The sequence below is a fragment of the Echinops telfairi genome, unplaced genomic scaffold (assembly GCF_000313985.2).
Source record: "Echinops telfairi isolate 266 unplaced genomic scaffold, ASM31398v2 ScPeMD7_9;HRSCAF=40, whole genome shotgun sequence".
Lineage (NCBI taxonomy): Eukaryota > Metazoa > Chordata > Mammalia > Afrosoricida > Tenrecidae > Echinops > Echinops telfairi.
The window spans coordinates 43,076,572-43,087,666 of record NW_022103906.1 but is presented as its reverse complement, the minus strand read 5'-3'; the positions used below and the strand labels follow the sequence as shown (position 1 = coordinate 43,087,666).

Here is an 11,095-nt window from a genome sequence, read left to right as displayed (position 1 = left end):
TAGCCGGGCACCATCAGCTTTCTTCGCCACATTTGCTTATGCACCCATTTGTCTTCAGTGATCCGTTCGACACCCCGTGATCACACAGGTTGATACGTTGTTCCATGTGGGCTTTGTTGCTTCTGAGCTAGGCCATCATTGTTTTCTAGACATTTACTTTCTGTTGAGACTTTGGTATCAGCTCCTCTTTTTTTTCCTCCCTCCCCCCCTTCCCCACCCCTGTGACCCCTTCATAAATTATAAATTATTATTATTTTCATATCTTACACTGACCACTGTCTCCCTTCCCCCATGGCTTCTGTTGTTCGTCCCCCTGGAGGGGTGTGTGTGGTTATGTGTCAATCATTGCAATCGGTTCCCCGTTCCTCCCCACCTATCCCCCACCTTCCCCCAACCCACTGGTATCGCTATTCCCATTCCTGTTTCTGGATTCCATGTGTTGTGATCTCTTATCTCTTATCTGTATCCATGTACATGTCTAACCCTCAGTGAAAGGCAGTATTCTAGTCATGATTGTGGGGGGTGAGGAAGCCTCAAGGAACCAGAGGAATAGTGTGTGTTTCATTGGTGCTATATTATGCACTGGTTGGCTCATCCCTTCCTTGACCCTCTGTGAGGGGATGTCCCATTAACTACAGATGGGCTCTGGGTCTGTGCTCCAACTCCCCTTGTTCACAACAATATGTTTTTGTTTGTTTGCTTGTTTGTTATGGGTCTTCGGATGCCTGTTACCCAGTCCTGATCACACAGGCTGGTGTGCTTCTTCCATGTGGGCATGTTGCTTCTCTGCTAGGTGGCTGCTTTAACTTCAAGCTTTTAAGACCCCAGAAGCTATATCTTTTGCTATCCGGGCACCATCTGCTTTCTTTACCACATTTGCTTATGCACTCATTTTGTCATCAGCAATTGTGCTGGGTCTGTGGGGCTGTGGGTGGGGTCGGGTGGTAAGTATCACAGAATGCCAAGTTGTTAGAACAAAATGTTCTTGCATTGAGGGTGGGTATGAGCAGAGGCCTGAAGTCGTCCACGACCTCAGTGTATTACCATATAAGTATATGTACATAGGCCATATGTATCTAGGGGTTGGACTGGATCAAACTGGTTTGGAGCCCTATATTAAAAGGCTAAATAAGATGTATTTACATATGTACACATCTATGTTTAATAGCTCTATCCATAGCTTTCCTAGATTGTTCATTAATCACATGGTTCTCCATGTTCATTTTCAAGAGACTCCACTTTGAAATTTTAGAAAATTCTGGATAACCAGCCTCAAGTCTTCAAAATTAAGATTTAATAAGTATGGGTGGGACCCTGGCATCTATATGTAGTTTTTCACTAGTGACTCTGATGTTCAACCATTCAAAACAACAACAAAACTATAGATTAAAGGCAAATAGAAGTATGTTGTTGTTAGGAGCTGTCCAGTTGACTCTGACACATAGGGATCTTCTGTACAACAGAACGAACACGGTCAGGTCCAGAGCCATCCTCACAAATGTTGTTTGAGCCTATCATTGCAGCTGCTGTGTCAATCCATCTTGACCATGGCTGCTTCATTTTCTCTCCTCCTCTACTTTCCTAAACGTGATGTCCTTCTCCAGGGAGTGATCTCTCATCATAGCATGTCCAAAGTACCTGAGACAAAGTCTCACCATCCTTTTTTTTCAAGGAGGCTTCTAGCTGTACTTTCCCAGGATAGCTCTGCGTGTTCTTTTGGAACTTTCCATGGCAAGTTCCAAGTTTCCAAGTTTCATGGCACTTTTCAATATACGTACTTCACCAGCACCAACCATTCAAATCCGTTGATTCTTTTCCCGTCTTCCTTATTCATTGTCCCACTTTCACACGCACAAGAGGCAATTGATAGATACTTAACTTCTACCATGGCTTGGGTCAGACCCAACTTAGTCCTCAGCATGACATCCTTGCTCTTGAACACTTTAAAAGAGGTCTTGTGCAGCAGATTTGTCTCATACAGTATGTCTTTGGAACCCTTGACTGCTGCTTTCATGAGCACAGATTGTAGGTGCAAGCAAGATTAAATCCTTGACAGCTTTAGTCTTTTCTCCATTTATCATGCTGTTCCCTGTTGGTCCAGTTGTCAGGGTTTTGGTCTTCTTTCCATTGAGTTGTAATGCATACTGAGGACTGCAATCTTGATCTTCATCAGTAAGTGCTTCAGTTTCTCCTCACTATCAGCAGACAAGGTTGTCATCAGCATATTTCAGGTTGTTAATAAGCATTCCTCAAATCCTAATGCCATGTTCTTCATATATTCAGCTTCTCTGATATTAACTCAGCACACAGTGAATAAGTATGGTGATCAAATGTAAATATGGAACTGTTGAAATTGGTGCCATTTTTTTTATTGTTTTTACACTTTCAGTAAATTGTATTTTTTTTCTCGGAGTTTAGACTCAGCTCCTCAAGATATATGTCATCATGGGTTCTATTGCAAATGACCATTTTTCATATATACACTTGAACTAATCAAACTGAATTTTCCAATCTTTTTGTATAATTTGCTGTTAAAGTAATTCCAGCTACATCAAGTTTTCCAACTTGCAACATTTCCTTTAATGGTTACTTGTATATAACTCTCAGAAAGCATAAACAAATTTTTGAACTATATGTGCAAATAAATTGATATATTTTAGTATGTGTTACATATCCACAATGAATTTTGGCTGAAATTAATATTTGGGAATAATAATATTCCAAGAGTACATTCATTATCTATTAAAGCTGCTTTATTGGCAGATTATATATTTGCCTTTAATATAGGAAACGTGGTATCTTTCATCTAGTTACATGAAGTTAGGGAATTTAATTTTGGATTAAGCATAAGTTACTTCTTGGTTTTTTAGAAGTTAAGGTATCTATCTGTATCCTTAGTCATGGGATACATTGGATCCTTTTGAGAGTTTTATTGCTCTGTTTTATTTTTTGTAATGGATTAAATTATGAATACTGAAATCATTTGTCATCTGTATCTCTTTGATAGATTCTTAGTGTTGACTAATAGGGATAAATGAGATGGAAATCATTCTTGAGATATTTTCTTCTGGCTTTTTTGTTTGCAGGAGATTGGAAAATGCTTGAAAAAATGAATGTACTCATAATTCTATTTGGATAGTAGTCTGACATTTAGCTAATCAGATTTATCATTTTTATCAACTGTTTAATTACATACTGTGGATTTATTTTTTATTTTTATTTTTTAAAAGTCACTATATTAGGGGCTCATACAACTCTAATCACAATCCATACACACATCAATTGTGTAAAGCGCATTTGTACATCATTCTCAAAACATTTTCTCTCCACTTAAACCCCCGACATTAGGTCCTCATTTTTCCCCGTACTGTGGATTTATAACAGAAATAGCAAGCATGATTTTATATAGACACTCCTTAAAGCCAACCACAGTTAGAATTATCTCACAAATTTGGAAACAAGGCTTGAATGATAGGGATACCACAATGAAATATGTATAGGGCCTGTGACGACACGTAGACCTTCCTGTTGTAATGTAAAGTAAATGTTGACTGAGCGTGCCATAACTGATTGTCAGGAACAAAGTTGAGCTCCAGGGTCAAGGACAATTTTTCAAATCTGTAACTAAGGCTTTTTTTTTTTTAAGCCATTTTATTGGGGGCTCATAAAACTCATCACAATCCATATATACATCAATTGTATAAAGCACATTTGTAAATTTGTTACCCTCATTATTCTTTTTTTAAAAATTATTTGAGGGCTCGTACAATTCTTATCAAACTAAGGCTTTTTAATATGAAGGAGAGTCTAAAGTAAAGGAGGGACTGTGTCTTTGTTTTAACCTATTTAACTTGAAAATGCTTCTAAGCAATGCATAAGATTTAGAATACCTGAAACAAATGGAAAAAAGGGTGAAGTCAAGGAGCTGAATAGAAAATCTCAAAGGTCAGTTTGTGAAGACAAAGCCAAATATTATAATGCAATGAGTAACAGCCAAGAATTAGAAAACCAAAAGGGAAGAATATACTGAGCGTATCTGAAACGGAAAGATCTCTAGAAAAAATTTCAGCCTGGAATTGCAATTTTGAAAGAGTCTACAGGCAAAATATTGAATGATGCAGGAAGCATCAAGAGATGATGGTAAGAATACAGAGTCACTTTACCCTCCCCCCCAAATAGCCGATAGTTTACCATTTCAGGAGGTAGCATATGAGCAAGAACTAATGATGCTGAAGGAAGAAGTTCACTGCACTGAGTGTATTAACCAAAAAAAAAAGGCTCCAGGAATTGACAGAATATTTATTGAAATGTTTCAGAGAGCAGAAGCAGCGCTGGAAGCACTTCCTCTTCTATGCCAGGGAATTTGGAAGACAGGCTCTTGGCCAACAGACTGGAAGAGATCCATATTTGTGTCCATTCCAAAGAAAGACGACCCAACAGAATGCTTAAATTATAGAATGATATCACTGATATCACACACAAGTAAAATTTTTCTTAAGTTCATCTAACAACAGCTGTAGCAGTACATTGACAGGGAACTCCTTGAAGTTCAGGCTGGATTCAAAAGAGGATATGGAACAAGAGATATCATTGCTGATGTCAGATGGATCTTTGCTCAAAGACGAGAATAGCAGAAAGATGTTAACTTTTGTTTCATTGACTATGCAAAGGCTGTCAACTATGTGGCTTTCAACTATCCACATAGTAAACTGTGGATAACCTTGAGAAGAATAGGAATTCCAGGACACTTCATTGTGCTCATTCGAAACTTGTACATGGATCAAGAGGCGGATGTGTGAACAGAACAAGAGAATACTGCATGGTTTAAAATCAGGAAAAGTGTGCACATCAGGGTTGTCTCCTCTCACTTTACTTGTTCAGTCTAGACCAGTGGTTCTCAACCTTCCTAATGCCACAAGCCTTTAATACAGTTCCTCATGTTGTGGTGACCCCCAACCATAAAATTATTTTCATGGCTATTTCATAATTGTAATTTTGTTAATGTTATGATTAGGGTGACTCCTGTTGTTTGACAGGAGTTGTTTGACACCCCCCAACCCCGCAAAGGTGTTGCGACCCACAGGTTGAGAACCGCTGCTCTAGATACTGAGCATATCATCAGAGAAGCTGGATTAATACAAAGAAGTGTGTGTCATCAGGTTTGGGGAAGGCTTATTAACAATCTGCTCTATGACACAACCAAGTTTGCTGAAAGGGAGGTGGACTTGAAGCATTTGCTGATGAAGATCAAAAACTGAGCTTCAGTATGGATTACAGCTCAATATAAAGAAGATCACATGCCTCACAACTGGACAAATAGGTAACATTGTGGTAAATGGTGAAAAGCTAGAAGTTATGTAGGATTTGTCTTGCTTGGATCCACAATCAGTGTTCCTGGAAGCAGCAGTCAAGAGATAGACATACTGTATTAGGTAAATTTATTACATAAATCCCTCAAGAGGATTGAAGAGTAAGGACGTTACTTTGAAGACTAAGGTAGTCTCCAGTGCATCATATGCATGTGAAAGTTGGACATTCCTTTACGGAAGACCATAGAGGAATTTATTTGAATTGGGGTGTTGGAGAAGAATATTCCAAGTACCATGGACTGCTAAAATGGGAAACTGCTCCGTAGTGGAAAAAGTAAGGCCAGAGTGCTCCTTAGAGGCAGGAATGGAAAGGCTTCATCTTACGGACTTTGGATATATTATCAGGAGAGACCAGATCTTGCAGAAGGCCATTATGCTTGGCAAAGTGGAAGGGTGGCCGGAAAAAAAGGTGAGCCCTCGAGGGGATAGATTGACACAGAGGCCGCCTCACTGGCCTCAGGCATGGGAACAACTGTGAGAGTGGCACAGGACTGTGTAGTATTTCGTTCTGTTGTGCACAGGGTTGCTGTGGGTCGTAGCCTACTTGATGGCACCTAACAACAACAACGGCATTTAACGTGAAAGTCTGGGTGACAGAGTGGGAACACTGAGGCTTTTTTCCAGCCGCTCAATATTTAGTCACTTTCTTTCTCCATGCTTCCTCCTTTGCTCTCTCAGGACTCTGTCAAACCTGGTGGTCTCACTGAATAGTCATTATTTGCGTGTTTATCTCCTCTGTTAGCATTGTGAGCACCTCAGTTCATGGATTTTTTTTAAATTAATCCTTTCATTCTGTGAAAAGAGTCCAGATCGTGCTCCAAAACCATACTTTTTGCCGGGGAGGCAATTTTGACTCATGGCTGCCTCACATGATACAGGTCAGAGCTGCTCCGTAAGTAGAGTTTATGGAGACAGATAATAAGGTCTTCCTTTTGTGGTTCTGTGTAGTGGGTTCAAACTGCCAATCTTTGTAGATAAACTTTTTGCGTTAAAAACGTTACAGATATCAGGGATGAGATTTATTTGAAGGACTTAGATCATGAAAACAAACCCGCTGCTATTAAGTCAATTCTGATTCATAGTGACCTTATAGGACTGAGTAGAACTGCCCCTGTGGGTTTCGGAGACCTACATTTTTACAAGAGTAGAATGCCTATATTGTTCGCTAGGAGCCGCTAGTGGTGCTGAACTGACAACTTTCTGGTTAGCAGCCCAATGTGTAACCTACTACGCCACCAGTAACCATAAGAATAATAATAGCAATGATTTGGTTTTCTAAATTGAACTCCCTTCTGTGCCAAGAACTATATTAACATTTTATGTGAATTATCTAATTCTCAGAGTAACTATAAAAACTTTTAGGTTTTACTTGCAAGAAAATGGAGAGTTAGAAAGTGTAAGTAATTTGCCTAAGTTTATACAAATAGTAGTGGTGGAGCTAGGTTAACATCCGGGCAGTCTGATTCTAGAGGACATGTTTTTAATCACCTAGTGAAAGGACATTATTAATACTGAAATAAAGATCAAGTAATGGTCAGCCCCACAGAAGGAAATTTTATTTTTGATTTAGGTATTAATTTTATATTCAAGGACAAAGGCACTGCTGTCATTACTTTGAAATATCTAAATTTTAATCGTTGCTTACATAATAAAACCCTTTGCTGAAATATCTCACCACTCACTATTGATTTTCTTTCAGTGTGTGTGCCGTGTGGGTGTGGCGTGGAAGGGTCTTCCCTGGCAGAACAATTGTTTTTCTTCTAACCTACCTTGTATCTAATGCTATTTTGCTCTCCCTTTACCATTTTACATTAGAAAATGTGGGATTCATCCTGCATCCTGCAATAGTGACAATTCTAGAGGGCTTCTACAATATGATGTGTGACCAATCATGGATAGAGATGCATGTAATCTTAGTAGAAGTTTTCTGATTCCCTGCCTTTTAATAGCTTATGTATGCAGTAAAATGGAAGATATTACAAAAAAAAAAAAAGAAGGTATTACTAAGGAGAAACAGAAAAACTCTTTTAAGGCATTGTTGGCACAAATGATTCATGAGTAATAGTTTTGAGGCCAAATGTATAGTGACCGCATAATTTCTCAGAGGAATAATGATGAAACCTGAAATCCTATAAATATGGTGTTGGAATCAAGATGTAAATATTTCCTTTTAGTATCCTTGAGCCTATTTTGCCTTTTATCCACCTGTCTCTTCTGTTCCTAGTAATGATTCCTGGTATCATTTGATGCTTATGTTTACATTTCTATATGAACTAAGTACTTTGATTTGGATTATTCTCCTTTCTGTGGTAATTATGTATTCTACGTGAAGTTGATACTGACTTAAACGAGTTTCTTTACCTTGTTTACTCCAGTTTTCCAATTTATGTGTTTTTCGCTTTTATAGGGATCACACTGATTGCTGTGGACGAGGCACACTGTATCTCAGAATGGGGGCACGATTTTAGAAATTCCTTCAGGGCTTTGGGCTCTCTAAAGGAAGCACTCCCATTGGTAAGCTCTGCCGAGCGTACTGTCTTGAAATGACATTTTTACCAAGGGTGGGTATGGAATTGGAGATCAGCCAAAAAGCTGAAGACTTCTTGAAAGGGCAAATGGACGATGTCAGCTGAGGAAGGACCTTTTTGTTGTTGTTTTTATAATAACCTTGGCATATAAATTTAGTGAGAATATTATAGGCATGGTCAGCAACTTTTTCTGTAAAGAACTAGATTAAAAACATCCCAGGCTTCACAGGCCACATATGGTCTCTGTTATGGATTTTTATGTGTTATTTTTTATATTCTTTATTTTTTTTCTTATAACCCCATATAAAAATACTTCTTCATCCTTTTGTCATGTAGCAGAGTTCAGTCCGCGGGCCAGATATGGCCTGTGGGCCGTTTGCTGACACTTGCCATAGAGCCGTGCTTAGATTCCTGTTCCTCTCTAGTGATCTACTTAACTCCAGGACACTAGGAGACATGGTTATGTTCTCTTGCATCATATTGAAAATCTAAGACTTGAACTATTCAGAAGAGATATTAAAAAGGCTTTTAGTATGAAGAGTCTACTTTTATCCCTTATTATAAAAAGTATTTTTTATATGAATGACTTGAAAACTCATTATTCTGGTACTGATTTAGTTTTAGCTTCTTAATTTTAAATAAATACAGATTTATTGGAAATTATTTGAAAATATACTAGGTGGTCCTATGTACTTTGCACTGTGTCCCCAATGGTATCATCTTACATGACAATAATACAATATCAAAATGGGGAAAATGACATTAGTATAATTTTGAGAGCGTATCAATATTTCACCAGTTTTTAAAGGTATTTTGTCTGTATGTGTGTGTATTGTTCCGTGCAGTCATTTCACACATATATTTATGTATCTCACATATATATTACATGTATGCATACATGTGTATAACCAGCATTTCAAGCCATCTACTCCAAATCCTTTAGTGGCAAACCATTTTACTCTGAAAAGTGCCGGAAGTCATTGTAGTGTCTTCCAGAGCCCATTACCTCTATATTCCCATTTTCTCCTTGTCTTCATCTTGTGGCACCTGTGTCCCTCCCTCCCTGGGTTCCAGCCGCAGTGCTTTGCTGGAGATCAGTTGAAAATTCCAGCATGCCACTGTGGGGTCTTTGTTCTTCTGTTCCCTCTCTCAGTGCTGTGCACCAGTGTTGGACTGCCTCATAAACAAGGTAAGCACAAGCTTACCTGAGCCTAAACTGTAGTAAATATTTCACCACAATAAAGATTCTGCTTCTAGGTATGCCTGATATGTATTTCTCTCCCAGCCACATAGTATGTTCCTATAGAACAGTGGCTCTCCACCTTCCTCATGCCGTGACCCTTTCATACAGTTCCTCATGTTGTGGTGACCCCCAACCATAAAATTATTTTCATTGCTAATTCATCACTGTAATCTTGCTACTCTTACGAATCAGGCGACCCCTGTGAAAGGGTCGTTCAAACCCTAAAGGGGTCGCGACCCACAGGTTGAGAACCGCTGCTATAGAATCACACTTAAATTTTACAATCCTTGGCAGGGATGGAGTATCCAGGAAACAAGATTAGCATGGGTTCACTTGTGTTTTCTTAATAATCGGTAGTGAACAGTTCCTCCACATATTTTTTTGGCCACATCAAACCTAACCGATGCTTTTAACCACCAAGCTCAAAGCAGACAAATCCAAACCCTACTGCCATCAAGTTGATTCAGCCTCCAGGATACTAGGATAGTGTAATTCTCTCTACCCCATAGGGTTTCCATGGCTGCAGTCTTTATGGAAGCAGATTCTCCCACTCGTTACCACCACTACCTAACAAAGGTTGGGTGAAACATCTGAAAGGGTATACTACAGATCAGTAACTAAGCAAGATAAACCTGTGCTTACCTTTTGGGGTAATCTATTCTTGCTTTTCCCCCATGTAATTCACATGGTGTATTCTCTCAAGTTTTGGCTAAAATATTACTTACTCATTTAGGCCACCTGGATTATCATCTGAAATTTCACGTTAAACCCTCAACCCATCAATAGTCCCCATCTTCCTTTGCTGTATAACACATATTTTGTCTGGTCTGCACTGGAATATTCTTTGGAGGAACTTTGCTATTTTGGTTTATAAAATTTAACACGGTCTCTGGCACACAAGAGCTGGTCAGTAAATGGATGAGTAAATGAATTTTGATGACAAAGCAAGAACTAGAGGAGTAATGTGCCCGCACACGTAGTGAATGGTGAAGATGGGCAATAACTGCAACAGGACCCGCTGCTCGTTCCCGAAGCATCTGGTTTGTGAGAGGTCTAAAGCACAGTTTCGAGGCTTATGCCGATTAAGTTAGGAGCAATATTAACAAACAGTACATGTGATGGGTACGTGGTACAAATAACACCAAGGGACTTCAAACAGACATTTTTCCATTAACTTTTGAAACCCCGTTAATAGTGTTCATGGGACAGATAGTTGAAAAAGGAAGGATTTTCTGTCTTGGAAGTTAGTCGGCACAAGGTAACTTGAGAACTGATTTCTGTTAATCTAGGTATTTATGATCAACCTGGAAATATGGGAGAGTCTGCATTCCTTTTCTAGGCTGTGAATTCTTGAAGGATAGTGCTAAAGGAATTTTAAATATTTTATGCAGTTCTTAAGCAATTTTCAGTGCTGAATTAAATCTTTTATTATATCTGGCTATGGTTTCTTTTTATCGTTTTCATTTCTTGGGCTAGTTAAATATAGTACATCCTTCTGTTGAGCCTCCAGGGCAGGGTGTTAGTCAAGCAAGGACTGAGAAAATCTTCCTCTAGGATTTTCCTGAATACTCTTTTTTAACTAAATGATGAGAAATGCCACCTGCTGGTTGTAGGACCATTATTTTCCTCCCTGTTCTCATGGCTTTCATTCCCCTTCCAATTCCAATTACATTGTAACAACTGGTATAAATCTGGAATGCTTTATACTCTATTATTTCAGTAAGTTCATAGATAGCAAAGAAATCACTAACCGTTTGGCACTGAGAATCTTGTTTGGAGGGAATCAGGCAAAATGAGTCCAGAGAACGAGCAGCCAGGCAGAAAGCTCCTTATCAGTCATAAAATTCATTAAAATTCCCCTAAGAGGAACTGTGAAATCCATGCCATGTATCTTTTGATTCTTTTCTTCACTTTCTCTGTAACACTTACACAGCACATAGTAGTCACTCAGTAGC

General features: G+C 38.8%; 1 protein-coding gene across 3 annotated transcripts in view; it reads left to right on the top strand.

The window, feature by feature from the left end:
- The window catches only part of WRN (WRN RecQ like helicase), a 164,628-nt gene that overhangs the window by 76,906 nt on the left and 76,627 nt on the right, over nucleotides 1-11,095 (top strand). For all 3 annotated transcript variants that reach the window (XM_045286810.1, XM_045286808.1, XM_045286811.1), the window contains exon 17: nucleotides 7,777-7,883. In XM_045286810.1, the coding sequence (XP_045142745.1) occupies nucleotides 7,777-7,883 (107 nt within the window). The remainder of the gene's footprint in view (nucleotides 1-7,776; nucleotides 7,884-11,095) is intronic.